Source organism: Brassica rapa, chromosome A06 (assembly GCF_000309985.2).
Source record: "Brassica rapa cultivar Chiifu-401-42 chromosome A06, CAAS_Brap_v3.01, whole genome shotgun sequence".
Taxonomy (NCBI): domain Eukaryota; kingdom Viridiplantae; phylum Streptophyta; class Magnoliopsida; order Brassicales; family Brassicaceae; genus Brassica; species Brassica rapa.
In genome coordinates, this window is record NC_024800.2 from 18,833,886 (window position 1) to 18,854,535 (window position 20,650).

General features: G+C 34.6%; 2 protein-coding genes across 2 annotated transcripts; both read left to right on the top strand.

Annotated features, from left to right (window-relative positions):
- The first annotated feature begins 8,847 nt into the window (after nt 1–8,847).
- LOC117126121 lies at nt 8,848–15,371 on the top strand. Its single transcript, XM_033273527.1, has 4 exons — nt 8,848–9,170; nt 9,676–9,972; nt 10,048–10,141; nt 15,333–15,371. Coding segments are annotated over exons 1-4 (432 nt in total). The 5' UTR covers nt 8,848–9,168.
- On the top strand, nt 14,295–17,467 carry LOC103842273 (receptor-like protein 51). The gene has a single exon (XM_018654470.2). It carries the CDS (start codon nt 15,874–15,876, stop codon nt 16,678–16,680), a length of 807 nt encoding a protein of 268 aa, XP_018509986.2. The 5' UTR covers nt 14,295–15,873; the 3' UTR covers nt 16,681–17,467.
- The last annotated feature ends 3,183 nt before the right edge of the window (nt 17,468–20,650 follow it).

Sequence of the window (20,650 nt, forward strand, 5' to 3'; positions counted from 1 at the left end):
AAACTATAATTATCTCGTAATACTTTTCAATAATATGACCATTTCTACTTAGTTGTTGTGAATATTAATTTCATTGTATATTTTTTATTTTGAATGTCGAAAACATTTTTCTACATATAATTTGAGTTTGTATATAAAATTTTCAGTTATAACCAAAATATAACTTTTGCCATTAATTTTCATAAGATTAATTTTTCTTAAAAATAATTTTAAAATATAAGATAAGAAAACAGTAAATTTTCTGGTTCGTATTAAAAAAAATTAATACGCATATTTGATATAAAATAAATTATTTTTGCCCTATGCCCCTAATAGCCTTCGCACGGCACTGATAACAATAATCTAATCTATTAAAAGAGGAGTACAAAATTAGATTATCCCTTAGTTTTCCACTATATTTACAATAGCATGCCACTGAAGTTATTAATTAACCTATCTTTTAGGATTTTTGTCTTTTCTCTTCAATTAATGTATTTCCAAAATCAAATTCTAACTAAAAAATCATGGCAACAATAATTAATAAACCTAAATTTTAATATTAATTGTCTTTTCTTTTTTTTTATATATATGTGTGTTTAAAAATAATTAATTCCATATATACATTTCATAATTACATACATTATACGGTAATTATTTTACTAATTCCACATATACATAGTAAATAGTATATAAAAATTTTATTATACATAATCATAAAATTGTGATCCATAAAAATAGTTTATACAACAATTTTATTATATATAATCATAAAATTTTGATCCATAAAAAATAAAAATACATTTGTGTGACTTTACAGGTCATATTCTAAATAGATAGATGATATAACTAAGGGTTTACATGATAAAATAAAACTACTCAATATAAACTATAGAATTATTGTGTTTAGAAATGTCATATTAAAAATAAATTAAACGGGTAACTTTTAAAATATATATTATCACTTATACAAATAAATATTTATTTATAAAAAAAACTAACACCTGCGCGGGTGCGCGGGTCAAGCTCTAGTGAACTGTTATAAAAGGAATCTTCTTTTATGTGTCTGTTTAAATTGTTGATATTCAGATTTTTAGGAAATAAATGTTAGTAAGACTTTGAAGGATAAGGAGATTGGCCAATGTGAAAACCAATGTTCAAACATGTTTTCAGATAACTTAGATTCTGGTTACGACATACAAAAGAAAGACAAGAACATCTAAGCAAAGCTGGCTTATCAGATCATATCCAGCTAGCCATATGAATATAGAAACATAAAAGTTTATAATCTGAACTATGTATTTTGTCACAGTTGTTCATATTCACTTAAATAAACAATTTTATCATTGCAATATAATACTTCTATGCAACTATGATCTCGTCTAGTCCGATATTTACGAGGCATGGAGATGAAAAAGAAGAAGCCAGTTATGCAAAAAGGCATAATTTCATATACAATATGAGAAATGAGGCACATTCATGTACTAAATAAAACAATACCTAAATTTTACTGCTTCGTTCCAAATTTCTTAAGTTCCAAAAGATAGTTGTTCTTTTTTTTGTTTCCTTTTGGGTAAAACTAATTGTAGTTGCTTTCAAATTCAAATCATGAATTTTATTTTGTTTTCAACAACTTTCAATCATGAATAAATGCTAAGATTAGGTTAAAAATATAGTATATATATATTGCAATGGAAGAAAAAGGTAATGTTAGGCATGGTCCAAGAGATAAAAGGTTTCGTATATTATCATTGACCAATTCTGATTTAATTTAGTGGAATTTAAATTGTAAAGGTGATCGCGACTCTAGATCTCAAATCTTAATTCAGGGGACAAGGTCGATGATCATCTCATATCTGAAGACGAATTTTGTGCCAATGGAGTTAGGTCACCTCTTTCTAGCAAAAGGAAAAGAATGACTAATATATGAAACATTGATATAATTAAGATTTTGAAGAAATATCAGATAAGTTTCTTTCCTGTCAAACATTTGTATAAGATAAGCATTATATAATATATATTATATATTATATGTATATGCTACTAATAATAGATAAGATGTTTGCTTTGTCTGTCTTTACTCTTCAGTTAACCTCTTTTACACAGACCTCGCTTTAGCTATAAATAACCAATAACCTATCGCCAGAACCGTGCTTAAAGGTTTTTGAAAAAGGCATTTGATTAGGGCCCCCAAATTTTGTAGAAATTTTAGGGTCCTAAATTACAAAAATAAAATACTTTTACATGGTAGTTAACATATTCTCTTAATTAGATTTTTATTTTTATTTGAATTTAAATTAGACTTCTGTTTAAAGTAACTAGGTTTGTGATCATTTTTGCTATGTTTTAAATAAAACTATAAAGATTCTACATCTAAAAAAAACTATAAATATTTGATCACATTGGTTTTTTTTTATATGCTATGAGTTAGATTTATTTTATATATTTATGAGAATTTGATAAAAAAAATATAATATGTTCAATATATAGTTTATTATAGTTAATTTAAATGCTAAGATTTACATTTTTGACAGCTACCAACATTTCAATCAAAAATTTATATCTTTGTATTTATATTACAAATTCATACTTTTTGTTCATGATTTAAAAATTTTATTTTATAAAATTTTGGTGAAAAAAATTTAGAAAACGTTTATGTAATAGTTCAAAACTTTTGAGTGTTATATATATATATATATAATTAAAAATATATCATGTAAAATATATTTTTGAACTCGTCTCGGGCCTCCGAAAACCTTCGCACGGCACTGCCTATCGACAAACTAGGAATATAATATATAAATGGCTTTTGTTAATTGTTGTTCTTGACATAATCAAATTAAAAGACATATATTTACAAGCGTAATACAACAGCAAAAAGACATAATACAGCGTGGTCCTAATCCTATGACTCCTATCCCATTCGGGAAAATTATGGACATAAGAGTATATATAGAACTTACTAAAATAAAATAAAGAGTAACCATAAAATAAAAGTAGATTCGGAGGGGAGTTCCAAGAAGCGATGGCATCTAGAAAATTTGATGGGTGTTTGTGTTGCGTTGTACTTTGCATGGTAACACGCAAGGAGACACGTAGTGACATGTAATTAGCCACAACATTAATTAACTATCATTAATTCAGACATATGATTAAAGTAATCAAACAGGCTTAATAATTAGTCTACCCGGCCCTAGGATCGTCCAAATTGAAAGTGGGAAGAAACTGGCTGATGTTGAGACCTGAGATTTAGGCTTGATTATTCTGATAATTAACATTCGATCCCATCTTCTATTTCATGAAGATCTTTTGTTAAAAAGATCTTCTATTTTTTACCAAAAAAAAAAGATCTTCTATTCCATTTCTTCGTTATGTTACTCCAAAAATGGTGCAACACCAAAATGGAGTAAGGTTTTACTCCAATGTATTACTCCATTTTCTACTCCAAAAAAAATATTTCTTAAATAATTTCATTTTTATTTTATTAATAATTGCAAATAAAATCTTATACTTATAAGAATTTACCAATTAACCCCAATTATTTTATGTTTACGATAATAATTAAAATATAAATCATTTGAATTAAATATTTATTATTAAAAAGTAAAAGAAATCATTAAAAAAGACAACATATATATAGGTTCAACAATGAGCATTAGAATATTTTTCCCACAAATGATCAACTAATGCATTTCGTAATGAAAAATGAGCTTCTTTATTTTTGATAAATGAGCTTCTTTATTTTTGATATTCCTAAATCGAGCAAGAAAATTTTGAAATCGGACATTTTCATCTTCCGCAATTTCGATATCTGGAGGTGGAGCTTCTCTTCCAAGTTCAATTGGTGCATCAAGACGCTCATCTTCAATTATCATGTTATGTAAAATTATACATGTAGTCATAATGTCATGTAACACATTTTTTTTTCCAAAAACGAACAGGTCCTTTGACAATAGCAAAGCGCGACTGTAGAACTCCAAATGCACGTTCAACATCTTTCCTGCATGCTTCTTGTTGCGTTGCAAAATATTTGTTTTTAGGACTCCTTGGCTCTTGAATAGTTTGTACTATGGTCGACCATTTTGGATAAATACCATCCGCTAAATAGTAACCCATATAATATTCTTTGTCTTGAATAAAATAATGAGCAGGAGGAGCAATACCTTGAGCAAGATTGGAAAAAAGATAAGAAGAGTCCAACACCTTGATATCATTATTAGTGCCTGTCATTCCGAAATATGCATGCCATATTCAAAGATCATAATCTGCGACAGCTTCAAGAATTATAGTAGGTGATCCACTACGACCCGCATATTGTCCCGCCCAACCGGTAGGACAATTCTTCCACTTCCAGTGCATGCAATCCACTACAAGAAAACAGCGGTATTCTGACGGACGTTCCGACGGAAAATGAATTCCTCGGAATATACCGAGGCATTTCCGAGGCAATTCCGAGGAAACACAAAATTTTGTTTCCTCGGAATTCCGTCGGAATATTCCGACGGAATTCCGAGGAAAATTCATTTCGTCGGAATATTCCGACGGAATACCGAGGAAACTAGTATTCCTCGGAAAAAACCGATGAATTCCGAGGAAATATTATAGACGTTAGAGAGCCGTTGGAGAGCCGTTGGGGGATTTTAAAAATTCCGAGGAAATTCCGACGAACTAGCCGTTTGCATCGGAATTCCGTCGGAATTTCCTCGGACCGTCGGCAGGATTTCAACTATAAATACAAGCACCCCTCTTCCTCTTCATTCACACCATATCTTCATCCTCCCTCTCACTTTCTTTACACACGAATTTGATTCATAAAAAACATGTCTTCTTCAAATTATTTTCGTTCTTGGATCGATCGACCTCATTTGGATCCGAACACGAGATTGCTTACGGAAGAATACCAACAAGGTATAACCGAATTCATGGGGTTAGTTCACCGACAACCGGAAGCAAAAACAGGTATGTTAAGATGTCCTTGCTCTAATTGTAAAAATAAAAAAGTTATTAAAGAATGGGATGTTTGGACTCATTTATATTTGAGTGGGTTTACACGAAGTTACAAAATTTGGTATCATCATGGAGAAACTGATTATGAACTTGGTAGTACTAGCGAACCTCAGCCAGCGGTTAGATTAGAAGATCCAATTAGAACGGATGTAGATTACGGTGTAGGTACTGAGCAGATGGTAAATGATCATTTTAGAGGGGAAGATTTACCCAATGCCGAAGCTAGGAGATTTTATGATATGTTGGATGCTGGAAAGCAACCATTGTACGAAGGTTGCAGAGATGGTCATTCAGCTTTATCATCTGCTACAAGATTGATGGGCATTAAGACGGATTATAATTTGGCTGAAGACTGTGTGGATGCGATTGCTGATTATGTAAAAGGTATTCTACCCGAAGATAATGTAGCTCCTGGCTCATACTACGAGGTTCAGAAACTCGTAGCTGGTCTTGGTTTATCGTATCAGGTAATAGATGTATGCAGAGACAACTGCATGATTTATTGGAGGGCGGATGAACAGCGGGTTTCATGCAAATTTTGTGGGAAGCCTCGTTATAAAGATACGAGTGGAAGAGTTCCAGTACCATATAAAAGGATGTGGTATTTGCCTTTGACGGAAAGGTTGCAGAGGCTGTATCTGTCTGAACGCACAGCGCAACCAATGAGATGGCATGCGGAGCACTCAACAGATGGTGAGATCAGACATCCTTCAGATGCAAAAGCGTGGAAGCATTTCCAATCAAAGTATCCCGACTTTGCGTATGAGAGAAGAAATGTCTACCTTGGATTATGTACTGATGGTTTCAGCCCGTTTGGCAAGAGTGGAAGACAGTATTCTCTATGGCCAGTCATTCTTACACCATACAACCTACCCCCAAACTTGTGCTTGCGACGAGAGTTTTTGTTTCTCTCGATTCTCGTTCCCGGACCAGAGCATCCTAAGAGATCACTTGATGTGTTTCTTCAGCCACTAATATATGAGTTGCAACAACTATGGGCTCAAGGTGCTGAAACATACGATGTTTCGTGTAAAGAAAACTTTCAAATGCGGGCAGTACTAATGTGGACAATAAGTGATTTTCCAGCATATGGTATGTTATCTGGATGGACAACGCATGGAAGGCTATCATGTCCATATTGTCAAGATAACACTGATGCTTTCCAACTAAAACACGGAAGGAAAACGTGTTGGTTTGACTGTCACAGGAGATTTCTACCACCAGATCATCCATATCGTAGAAGTAGGAATTTGTTTACGAAGAACAAGAGGGTGTTTGACAGTCCACCTCCGGAAATTCGTGGGAAAGATTTGAAGACACAACTTAGAGATTTTGGTGCAGAAAGGACGCCAGACGTCGGTGGACATGAGCGTTTTCCGGTAGATGGTGTTGGAAACCTACATAACTGGCACAAAAAAAGTATTTTTTGGGATCTGCCATACTGGGAGGATCATCTACTAAGGCATAATTTAGATGTCATGCATATTGAGAAGAACTTTTTTGACAATCTCATGAACACGATCCTTAATGTTCAAGGTAAAACAAAGGATAATTTGAAGTCAAGACTCGATTTAGTCGATATATGTGATCGTTCAGAACTTCATGTTGATGAGAGTGGTAGGGCTCCTTTTCCCATATACCGACTTGATGCAGCGGGAAAGGATGCGTTCTTTGATTGGATTTCAAACGATGTGGAATTTCCAGACGGTTACGCATCTAATTTGCGTAACTGTATCGACAGAAAGGAAGGAAAGTTTACTGGCTTGAAAAGCCATGATTGCCATGTAATGATGCAGCGCCTCCTTCCGTTTGCCTTCAAGGAACTATTACCACGAAATGTTCATGAAGCAATTGCAGGGATAAGTGGTTTCTTCCGCGATTTATGCACAAGATCAGTGACTCTTGAAGGTATTGAAAATTTGAAGACTAACATAGCTGTGATTCAGTGCAACCTTGAGAAGATATTTCCTCCCTCATTTTTTGATGTTATGGAGCATCTTGTTATTCACCTGGTAAGAGAATTGGAACTTGGTGGTCCTGTGCAGTATAGATGGATGTATCTGTATGAGCGGTATATGTTCCATTTGAAGAAGATGGTGAAAAATTTAAGTAGGGTGGAAGGGTCTATAGTCGCACAGATGATCAATGAAGAAACTTCAAACTTTGCCGAGTACTACTTTCCAGCAGAAGTTCAGACCAAAAACAGAAGACCTGCTCGGCATGATGATAGAGGCGAACGGGCAACATATCATTGGAAGGTTCCAGACATTTTCACAGACGTTGGACGACTTAGCGGAAAACCAAAGGACCGTCGACTTACTGATCAGGAGCGCAGTCATTTGCAAACATATTTACTCACCAACTGCGAAGATGTTCTTCAATATGAAAGGATTTTCATGGCAGAAAAGCGGTTCGAATATAGATACGCCACAGAGGACGAACTAGAAGAAATGAAGCAGAGAGAATTTGGTGGATGGATGTTTACTTATGTGAGTGATGGTTTGGCAGAGGTGAAACATTTGACGATTGGATACGCGAGATGGTCGTTGGACCAAACTTTGTTGTGAAGTCATATCCGAGATTTTGTACTCGAGGATATGCATTCACAACTCAGAAGAGGAGACGTTCGAGTACGACTTACGATGCTGGTGTTTGTTCTGCATCAGGAGATGATGTATACTACGGACACATAAATGAGATTTTGGAAATCAAGTATTTGGGCATGGTTGGATTGCGCTGTACTGTTTTCTATTGTGACTGGCACGACAACACTCCAGATCGAGGTGTGAGAACAGATGCATTTGGTGTTACATCAGTAAATTCAAGACGGAAGCTGCAATATTATGATCCTTTCATTCTTGCTTCTCAGGCCGATCAGGTTTGTTATATCAAGTACCCCCGGGTAAGGAACAGAGATGATCCATGGGTTACTGTTACAAGACTCAACCCGAGAGGCCGAGTTCAGGGAAGTTCTGAGCTGGAAGACCCACTACAACCAAGCACATCCGGCAACTTAAGTGCAGCAGAAGATTTAGGTGGAGTTGGCCTTGTAGTCGATTTAACCGACTTCGGAGAAGAAGCCGCCGTTCACGTAGAGGATGAACCAGTGATTGGAGAGTTTCACCAAGATCCAGATTCAGATTCATCTGGTGATGACGACTCGGAAACAGACTAGCGTCGACCTTTTTTTTTTTTTTTTTTAAAGGAAAATTCCGAGGAAATTCCGAGGACAGATAGGTTTTCCTCGGAATTTCCTCGGAATAGCTCTTCTCGATTGAAAACCCAAAGTTCCTCGGAATTTCCTCGGAATTTTCCGAAGGAATTCCGAGGAACTCTTTATGTTCGTCGGCATTTCCTCGGAAAATTCCGAGGAAATTCCGAGGAATTGGGGATTTGATTATAGATTCTTTTTCCTTGGAATCTCCTCGGTATATTCCGAGGAAATGCCGACGAACATAAGGATCTCCTCGGAATCTCCTCGGTATATTCCGAGGAAATTCCGAGGAACTTGGGTTTTAAATCGAAAACACGTTTTACGGATTGAATAACACGTATATAACCTTCATTAAGTGTCATAACCAGATTATGATGTTTGGAACTATGAACTTTGGTGTTTTATCCAATAACAAACACTTTTACGATTGCATGAACGAAAACCACACAACATAAGAGAAACACTTATACACTTTAATAAACGGTAAAGGGAATACTTACAATTATTTTTGAAATTGTGTTATTTCATGGTTTATGATCATCTATACAAAGAATCTCAATGGTATGCATTATAATTGTATAAGAAATGAAATACGGCGAAAATAATCGATGTTTTAAAACCCCAAACCCTGGTTCCTCAGAAATTCCTCGGAGATTACCGAGGGTATTCCGAGGAATCCTGGTTCGTCGGAATATTTTCATTTAACCGGGTAAACCAAGCCGCCAAATATTTCGGGAAAATTGAATCAAAGAATTCCGAGGAAATTCCGACGGAAATATAAAAAATTTCCGAGGAAATTCCGACGGATAGTTTCCGTCGGACACCTCATAATATTAGGGCGAGCCCGATCTTCTTCCCCATTTCTCTCTTTCTCCCCGCGCCGCACAGCCTCTCCTCTCGCGATTTCCGGCGACTCCACCGTTCTCTCTCGCGTTTTTCCGGCGAATCTCCCCTAATCCTCCCCCATAATCATGTAAGAACCCTATCCCACTCTTTTAGGTTAGATTTGTATGGTTTTTAAGTAGATTTGATGATTTTGGAATGAGATTTATAGATTTTGTTAGGGTGAATGGTAGATTTATAGATTTTGTTAGGGTGAATGGTAGATTTTAGTTTTTATTAATTTTGTGGTTATAAAAATCGAATTTGAAATTATATATATATTGAAAACGTTTTTTGTATATAAAATCTATTTTTACATTTTAAATTCATTTATATATTTATTAAACATTTTTAAAATCTATAAAACTTTTTTTAAGATTAAAAATCATTTATATAATATTTAAAAACATTTTTTTTGTATTTTATATGTAAAATATAAATTTCTATATTTATTAAACATTTTTAATATTATGAAAACTATTTTTGTAATTATTTAACATTTTAAACATTTTTAAAACTATTTTTCGTAATTATTATGTTTTTGGGATTTATTTAAACTATTTTTAAAATTTTTAAACTATTTTTTTAATTTACAGGTCTAATGATGATCAGATCCGGCCTCGCCAGCGTCGTAGCCGGGGTGGTATGGGGAGCCAGTCTAGGAGTTCTTCCAGCCATGTTCAGGATTCCGTTTCGCCCCACAGCTCATACCATACATCTCCCTCTCCATTACTCGCTCCTGCTGCTCCCGCTCCCGCTGCTGCACCCGCTCCTGGTCCCGCTGCTGCACCCGGTCCTCTGGGAGTGATGAGGGTTGCGGAGTTGGTTCGACAGCCCGGTCGTGACCATCTTCCCTATCTCACTGAGTATCCACATGGACATGGTCAAACATGGTAATTTAAACTTTTATTTTTAAACTATTTTTTATTTAAACTATTTTTTTATTAATAATTTATTTTTTTTATTAGGTTCAACCGATCCGGGAATGGGATCAGCGCATGGATCAACCGTATGATGTACTCGGCCCTCGACAGCGGACATCCGACTTTCACTCACTTCCCTGTCGAGAAGCAGCATCTGTGGTTTCAGCAGTTTGCGGTAAGTATTCTAATTTTTAAATTATATTTTTTATATTATTAAAACTATTTTTTGTAATTATTAAACTATTTTCTATATTTATTAGACATTTTAAATATTATTAAAACTTATTTTTGTAATTATTAAACTAATTTCTATATTTATTATATTTTTGTGCTTAAAAACTATTTTTAAACTATTTCAGCAAGAATTCAACTGGAATGCCGATGATACGCTCTCTATCTATCACCATTTTGTCCATAAAGTTATGGACAACTATGGGAAGCAGATGTACGAGTGGAAGAAGAAGTGGGAAGTAAACAAGGTAGTTTTTAATTTATTAACAATTTTTAATTTATTAAACTATTTTTAAAATTATTAAACTTTTTTTTTTTAAATTAAAAGGTCCCAAAGTCGATGAACGACACGGTCTGGAAGGAGTTGTGTGCGCATTGGGATAAAGAAGAGACGAAAGAAACTTCTTCCACCAACTCCAACAACCGCAGGAGCGACCGTAAAGGAAAGGGCATCTACAAGCATAACTTGGGTGCTCAATCTATTGCCACTCTGGCGGATCGCATGGTAAGCTCAACCGCTTTTTCTTCAATTATTTAAGTTTCAGAATTTTATTTTTTTGCATTTTCAAATTTCTAATGTTTGTCTAATTTATTTTTTTTCAAGGCGGAAGAAAATGAAGGCCACCCAGTTGATGATCTCGCCCTTATGAAAAGGGCGTATACCAACAAGAAGACCGGCCAGATTGATGATGGTCTTGTGAGGGACGTGGTCGACCTGGTCCAAACTCAGGTGTATGACGAAGTGTCTCAGCTTCAAACCGATGATGACGATTCGACGGCCTCGACCAACTTGTCTCGGGTTCGAATCAACGAAATCGTTGAATCGGTAAGTTTTTTTTTTTAAAAGTTCAATTTAATTATTTCTTGATTTTTATTTTATCATCAATTTAAATTATCTAAACTTGGTTATTTATATTTCAGTCGGTTCCAAAGAAAAAGGGACGTTTGGTCGGTTTGGGTCGTCGCTCCCGGTCGGCTGCTCCTTCTTCTGCACCACATGCGTATGTTGATCCAGAAGTTCTTACGGCTCAGCTGAAGGACAAGGATGATCGGATATCTGCGTTGGAGACTCAGATGGCAGCTCAACAGGCGGGCTATGAGACCTAGAAGAGGCTGAACGAGCAGATGATGGAGATGATGAAGAGGATGTACCCGAACGAGACGTTCCCGAACATTCAAGACCCGTAGTTTTTTTTTTTTCCAAAAACTCTGAATGTTTTATTTAAATTTGAATATTATCTACTATATTTTATTTTATGTTTTATTCAATTTTAATTTTAAATTTTAAAAATTTTAATTTTTAAAAATAAAATTAATTTTAAAAAAAAATAAATTTTTTAAAAAAATAAATTTTTTCAAAATTCCGAGGGAAAGGGGTTCCTCGGAAAATTCCGAGGAACTTTCTCCCCTCGGCAAATTCCGACGAACTTTAAGTTCCTCAGAATTTTCTGAGGGAAAAAGTTCCTCGGAATTTTCCGAGAAACTCCACTCCCTCGGAAAATTCCGAGGGAAGAAGGTTCCTCGGAAAAGTCCGAGGAACATTTGTTCCTCGGTATTTTCCGATAAACATTCCGAGGAATATTTCGTCGAAACTTCCGAGGATTGGACCATCGGAATTCCCTCGGTATTTTCCGAGGAACCTTCCGACGAACTTCGTGTCCTCGGAGTATCCTCGGAATTTTGTTTCCTCGGAATTCCGTCGGAAAATTCCGACGGAATTCCGAGGAATTATGAATTTCCGAGGAGTTATTTCCGAGGACTTTTTTCGTCGGTATGTCCTCGGAATAGCGTTATTCCGACGACATACCGACGATTTTTTCCCTCAGTATCCCGATGTTTTCTTGTAGTGATCTAAACTGCCAAACATTCCAGGAAATCCTCGTTTTTCACCAATATAAAGAAGTCTGACAAATACAAATAATATCAAAGCGAAATGCTGAATCACAAGATCAACAAGCTCTTTCTCAGACTTCTTCGTTTGGGCAATATTTCACCGACCTTAGCAGATCCGGAACGGATTTTCCAGATTATTAAATTACTTATTTTATGTTATTTTATTTTTATTTTAATTATTTATTTTTTCTGTTATTTTATGCATTTATTTAAAATTATTAAATAATATTTTGTGGAATATACTATTTTCATGTTATTGTATCATTTTAAATATTATTTAAGTAAAAAATAGAAACATTAAAGATTTAAAGGACCATTTTATAAATAAAAAAAGTCCAACTCCAAAATGGAGTAATGCGTAAGATTACTCCATAAATGGAGTAACCCTAGCCATTACTCCATTTTCAACTCCAAAATGGAGTGGGGTTGGAGAAGATTTTACTCCATAATGATGTTTGGAGTTGAAAATGGAGTAGGGTTGGAGATGCCCTAAATACTCACATAAACTCACACAAACTCATTTCTTCAAACTTCATTACCTAGTTAATAAAAATGTTATTTAGTACAAGTATAAAATCCTTTAATTAATTACATTATGTTGTTACAGAGAATACCCTAAACGTGAAAGAAATCATTCTTGTAATCAACTGATTCAACAGTTCTCATGGTATATAATATATGTTAAATACAAACAAGTTCTAGTGGTTCCACTTTGCCGTTCCTATAGATAGTAATGCAACTATAAAGAACATGCCATACTTTCTAAAAGAAGAAGGTTGCACACATATAATCTTTTGGGTTTGGATTAGATCAATTATATATGGCCTAAAGACATTGATTAATACGTATTAACAAAATTTAATAAGCATTAATTAAAAAAGCATTGATCACCTTTGCCCTCACTCTCACCTACTGTTTCTTTACCTAACTATATATAATTACAGTTACTAGAGTCTTTGTCCGCGCTACGCGCGGAAAATGGAGGTTGAAGAAATTATTAAGTAACGTTTTTTTAATATTATTAAGAATTTATTTGCTAAGTTCAATTATGTTTTGTTTGGAAGTTGACATTTTCTATAAGTTTTTGACATAGTTGGATGGATTAAAATGTCAGGAAATAGATGATAATAAATTAGTTTAAAGGAAGAAAAACAGATGAGAAAATATTTTGTTGGAGTCAAGTAGAATGAAAGATATTGAGGAACAATAATGTTTTTAGGTTGAAAAGAATTGTACACCATAAAGGTCACACTTATCAAAACCACCTATGCGATCAAGTTTGATAACTCAATTAGTTATGAAAAGATACCGTGAAGAATATATTATTTTATCAGTTACAAAAAAAGAATATATTATTATAATTCACTTAAACTTACAATCATAAAACTTTGGTTTGAACGCTGGTAGATTGCATATCTGGTGGACTACGAAATACATTCATAATTTAAAATGGTACGATTTTGAATAAAGAAATACTATATCTTAGGAGTCATGACACACCTTTTGGTTTGTTGCGTGATCCGAGTGGACGTCTTCTTTTTCTTTTTATGTGTGTTCCCTGTAGAAGTTTGGAAACAAAAAATTTTAAGTGTTAAAATTATTTTATTTTTTTTGCAAAAGAGCTTGATTTTTTTTTTTGAGGAGTTGGTTGCATTGTTATCCTATCGCGATGGAATAGGGAATGGATGCTTGTGCATGGTCGGATTAGTAAATATTTTAAAGTTTTTTGTTTTGTCGAATAAGTATATTTATGAATTTGGCTACTTAACGGGAGTTAGGAGATTTGGGGTTTAAGTAGCAGAATATTGGCATTATGTAATATTGACATGGCTATTAATATTGATGACACATTGTATAGCTAAATATGACATATATAATTATATTTAATGTTAATTTATAATTTTGGTTAAGGTAATAACTCATATATTACAATTCATGTTGATATTGTTTTTTTAGTAAATTTTCAAATTATGATAATAATTCATACATCATCACTAAAATAAATATATTCGAATATGATAATCAATTTCGAAATATTGTTTTGTTTTAATATAATTATACAACTTCATAACAAAACTTAAAAAAAAAATTCTATACTTAAATAAATACTTAATCGTTAAATCTTTAGTATTTTATATATCAACAATTTTTAAAAAATAGTTTTAATTTTTGATAACTATACAATTATTTATACAAATTTATTTATTATAAGTAACCAAAATAGATAGATAGAAAAATCTATCTAAGTCTAAGATTTTAGATATATACATATATATTCTTAAAATAATTTCAGAAAACAAATCTATTTTTATTTTAAGTTTAGTTAATTTATATTTAGTTAATTCAATTATATGTAGTTAAAACAAATACTAAAATATGATTCTTGGTATAGCATACAAATAATTCAATGAAAAAAATAATCTACGATTTTTCAAAAATTGATTACTAACCTTCTTTAGTTTTATCAGATTTGTCGAGAGCAGCTTCATCCCATCTATAGTGAAATTCTTAATTTTGTAGTTTGTATGTAATTATACTACAATATATTTTATTTTCTATTTTATTAGGTTATCAAAACGATATATGAGTTATGTATTTAAAAAATATTTTCATCGATTATATGGTTGTTGTGTTTTCAGGAATTTCCAATTTATGTTCCTTCAAGACTTTTGATCTTAAGTTTTGCAAGGCTTTTGAATTTTTTAGAACAATACGACTTATCATTCGAAATTGGAAGATGCAATTATTATTATTTACTTACGAATTCTGTCATCAATTTGTTATAAGAAGAATTCACCAGCTATACTCTTCAGCCATTTGATCCCTATTTTAGTAATTCGAATGAGTTAAAATTTTATAATATCTGAGGAGACAAAAAATTGGGTGAAAGCCATTTGTATTATAATTTTTGTGAGGGTGACATTAAGTTTGGTTATTAAAAATATATGAATTATTTTCAATTCCATTACAAAAGACATTACTCTGTACATATGTCAGGCTCAATATAAAAGAAAGATCATGTGGGTGGAGATTATTATATTTTTCTATATAATACTACGTACCTGCAGTTTTCAAAGGGGGTGTAAGAGGTGGGTTCTCCATTCCTTTCATATCTGGACCTTAGAAGAAAACCAATTGTCAGATAGAGAGCCATATTAAGATTTGTATTCTTTTGGCTTGTAAAAGAATTTCTTATACTTGCGTAGTCTTTTGGAGTAGTGCTTTGGTTAGAGCTTGGTAGATAGTTCCTATGGTGATTTCACTATTGATTTTGGTGATATGAAACAGAAAGCTAGGTTTTTCTGTAGTGTTTTTAGAAATAGTGTCTTTCCACTTTTTCTTATGACGAAACCTTGGAAATTTAATTCTCTCGGAGGAAGGTTGAAGAAGGATGTTAATGGTTAAGATATGAGAATATTTTTTTTTTACGTTATTGGAAGAAAATAACATTTACTCTCTTGGGTTTGACTTGTTCTATAAGGCCTTAATTTATGCTATTCAATACTTCTGTTAATTCTTTTATTTTAGTTTTTTAAAATATTTGGAAATGAGATTATTCTTGTGGTTAATTGATAGATTCTGCTGCTTTTACGTGAAAAATCTATATTATCAGTCTAGATTGTCTTCTTACCTTCTCTGCATGATATCATGAGCAAGTTCTTTCGCACCATTGACTGGTATTATTCCATTTTCACAAAGACTACGTAAAAACCCCCATTTTCACAAAGAGTGGTATTATTCCATTACATGTCTTCTACACCAAGACTTAGCCTTTACTTCCGTTACCGTTACTCCTCTTCTCCGCCACTATCTACGCCGCTCCTTTCCCTCTCCCCAACCCCATCTCCAACCATCTCCCCCGTCCCACGCACCTCCCCCACTCCCCCTCGCACATCCTCCACCTCCCCACTCGACCCAAAGCAGCTCAAAGCCTTCGAATCCCTCAACATCCCCACCCTCAAGAACCCCTGCGACCACCACCACCCCTCCTCCTCCAAAAAACCCCCCACCACCGTCGTAACCTGCGACACCGGCTCCCCATTCCGCCTCGTCACCTCCCTCTCCTTCACAAACTGCTCCTCCGATCTCTCCATCTCCTCCACAGCCCTCAAAGCCCTTTCCCCCTCCCTCACCTCCCTCTCTTTCCACAACTGCCCTTCCCTCTCCGCTCCCCCTCACCTCCCGGACTCGCTCCACTCCTTCTCCGCCGTCTCCTCCTTCCCCCGCCTCTCGGGACTCTCCCTCGCTCGCCTCGTCAACCTCACCGACATCACTGTCTCCTCCGTCCCTGTCTCCACCTCGGGGCTATTCGTCATCCTCGGGAACATGCACGACATCGTCTCCCTCACCATCTCCCACGCCAATCTCTCCGGGAACATCCCAAAATCCTTCCACTCGAATCTCACATTCATCGACTTATCGGATAATCTCATCAAAGGACCAATACCCACTTCGATTACTCTCCTCTCCAGCCTCAAAGCTTTAAACTTGTCGTCGAACTTGATCTCCGGCGAGATACCCGACAGCATCGGGAGTCGAAAATTGAATGTGTGAAAGTGAATCGATGAGAACTCAGCCGAGAAGGTTTCAAGCGGAGAAGACGAAGTGGGGGAGGAGAAGAGACGGCGTGGATCCATAGTAGGGTTGGAAGCTCTTTTTGAATTGGGCTAATTGCTTTTTATTCGAACTGGGCTAATAACACTCTCTTGACCCACTGTCGTTGGGCATTTTTCACTTAATATAGGTACATTAGAAACAAAAGCCCAAAGTTTTAATTGAAATGTTCTGATTGGCTAAATTTAATAAGTGACGTGGACAGCTTTAGAAGGCTTTATTAGTTTCTTTTAGTATAGTATAGATATAGATATTGCGAAAACTAAAACTAGCCAACAGTTTCAGCATAAACCACCACCATGTAAACATGTTGAAATATTTTTGTTTATGTCAAGTTCTTTTCCACTTCAAATTTCTTTAGGCATTAATGCATTTTACATCATTTACTTAGTCTTCGGGCGTTTTGCTTACGGAATCGTAATCAACACAAAGCATAGTAATTAGCTCATACCGGTGCTGTGTAATTACATTTGATATATATACATTTAATTTTTACATAATACAAGACTAGTAGCTTACGGAATCGTAATCAACACAAAGCATAGTAATTAGCTCATACCGGTGCTGTGTCCCTTGAATTATAAATTTCGATCGATTCTTTTTAATCTAGCGTATCTTAAACTTATGAAATGTTTCAAATTAATATTTAAGAGAAATTAAAGCTCACAAACTGATCTTCTCTCTGGATATTTAAATCGGTTGTAAGCAATGAGCATATATCCACATGACTACATGACTGAGTGTAGTAAGATGTATTCGGACTCCTCTGGCTTAACAACCCAAAGCTCGAAAGTAGAAGTAAAAGTAAGAGAGAGGTGAGAGAGTGGATTCTCTCTTTTCTTCTCTCCCCACCATACGCTTTCTTCTCGCCACAACCGTATCTGACATCAGCTCCGGTGGCCGACGGAGGTCTCTACCCGTCGGTCGCCACCCCAATCGTTACTGTGTCCAGTCTCTCCCCTCTCACGATTCAGTTTCTCCACTTCCTCCTTGCTTCATCTACTCTGGTTTTCGTCGGATAGCGGCCGGATCCGGCGAACCAAACCGGCGTCTGAGGGCGTCCTCAGCTTCCCTGGAGTGATGGCGAGGTCGTGGAGAGTCAGATCTGAGCAGGAGGTGTCGTCTTGGAAGTAGATCTAGGGTTTGACTTGAGCGGATCTGGGTCAGATCTCTCACGGAGGGTCGCCGGAATGGATAAGCGTCGCTGCCTTCGCCGTTCCGGTCAGTTCACTGCCTCCTCTGTCTTCCTCTGTCTCCTCCTACGATTGCTAAAGGTAAGAACTTCCCTGTCTCGTGACTCGTTCTGAGATGAAAAAGGCGATGGTGAGACTCTTCGCTGGGGACTTCTTTCTGGTACACTTTCTCGACAACTACCATGGCGTCTTGTTAGGATCCAGATCTATCGGGGGATGTCGGGATAGCTCGGAGTTTCGTGCCGTTACTTTGCGATATCTCAGCTCTCTTTCATGGGTCTCTTCTCCTCTCTCGCCTGCTGATGGGAGCTCATGTTCCTTCGCTCTTCAAGTTTCAGAAGGAAGAAGGCCTCTGTATCCTGCCTCTCTTGATGTTCTGAAGCTGGTACCTTTTGTGCTCTGCTAGCGTGATGGGACCGGAGTCGAGCTGCTAAAACCTCCGCTTGTATCTGCTTGTTACCCACCTGTGCTTCAACTTCTGGCTTCTCATCGTCGGGTTTGGATTACCGGGATAACGGTTTGTCATCTTCTTGAGATTGCAGCGTCTGGAGTGGACTCTACCGCTAGTGATGGCCGGACCAGGGCAAGGTCAACCCTGCTTCGCCTATTCTATGGTTCGAGTCGCCTTCGGGACGGTCCGCGGTCCCTCGGACTGTTCTCCGGCTGTGTTCTCTTCGGGCCTGTGCGGTTTTGATGTAGGTTCCGGCATCATCTCTCTCGCTGTGTCTACTGCAAACTTCAAAGTTGTCCATGGAACTGTTAGTTTAGCTAAGCTTTAATCACTTCCATTGTGTTGTGATTGAACCTTTCTTGTCCTAGTGAGTCTTTTTTACTTTTTTTTGTGGCTCCCTAAGACACTCTTGCTTTGATTAGCAACTTAGATGCACTAAAATGTATCTCCCTGTGTCATTATTTGCTTAATGAAATTCACATACTTGACAAAAAAAAAAAAAAAAACAACCCAAAGCTCAATATAATTGCAAATAGACTAAGACTACCATCGGTTATAAATTTCTAGTATTATAGAAAAGGTATAGTCCGATGACTTAATAATCAGATGGGATGGGACAAAGCAATCTTATCCGCTAATGACTCTATATCTCATTTTCTTGAGTATTTATCTTACTATCTTATACATATAAAGCAAAATCTTAAGCTACGTACGTTAATACTAATAGTTTTTTTTTTGATCAAAAATACTAATAGTTTTTTCTTCAAAAATTCAACATCAAATTATCGCTTTAATTTATTATTAAAAGATAAAAGGAATAAACTACACACAAACACATCAAATTACATAACTTTCATAAAAAAATTTTTTTTATGTTTTTTATATGAATTTGTATACACTCACGTAAGAGTTTGTGTGTTTTATATAATATAAATTTTTTATCCTTTTAGTTATATATTATTCCTGCACACATATTGTTTTATAAAATCAAGACAAGTACTAAATCCTATCAGCAAAACAAGAATATTTCAAGCACATTCCGCCAATCATAATTCAACAACTCAAGAAAGATGTGTACATATGTAAAGAGAGCTCGACGCCACAGAGAAAAAGGTTGGACCGAATCACCACAAAGCCATGCTCAGGAACCCTAATTGGGGATGTTGGCTAAATGGCTTTGTGACACGTATATGTGCATTTGTCTGTGTCAGAGTCAGTAAAGTAAAAAAAGCTAATGTCTGATGTTCCAATAAGGATGTTGAAACTGGTCGTTTTGTCTGTGACACTTGTACATTTATGGAAAGGAGGAGCCATGTCTACCGCACTCTTTAGTTTATTCCTTAATACTTTGTCGTCACTCGTCATTCTTTAGATATTTACAAAAACTAATCTTACAGTTTACTCTGAAAACAATTCACGTTTCATATGTTATTCTAGGTATCTGTGTCGATTGATAGCATCAATGTATATTTCAGCATAACATGTTACTTTCACTAATCTTGTTTTATAAAGATTCGTGTATGTAATATCTTATTATATAAAACTTGGTTTTTCAAAGTTGCTAATTAACATGATCGCAACATGTATCAATAACTTTTTTAAGATTGCGACATGTGTCAAAAATAAGATATATTTTCTTAGGATTTAAAAAAAAATTAGAAAATAAAAGTTATTATTACAAAAAATATCTTTTTACTATTCTTTTTAATATTTTGGAAAAGAACAATTACTATTACCTAATCTTTTACAATTATAAATTGTTAAAATTATTGGATAGTAATTTTTATTTATTTTAAATCCTAAACAAGTAAATAATTGTAAGAAGTTATTTGAAAGTAATTTTTTTTGTTAAAAAAAATATAATTTTCGTTTTTTAAGATAATAAACAAAGAAAATTGTAAGAGAAATCCTAAACAAATAAATAATTGTAAAAAGTTATTTGAAGGTAATGTTTTTTGTTAATAATATAATTTTCGTTTTTAAAGATAATAAAGAAAGAAAATTGTAAAAGAAAAATATTTACTAAAAAATAAAATAAAAACAAATTATAAAATCCTACAAATACACAATATTATTTAATAAAAATCAAAAAGTAAAACTAACTATAAAATAAGTAATAATTCTTCATTTAAAATCCAAACAAAAGAAAATTGTAAATGTATTACTATTATATTGCTATTACATAGTCTTTTACAATTATATATTGTTAAAATTATTGGATAGTAATTTTTATTTTTTTAAAATCCTAAACAAGTAAATTATTGTA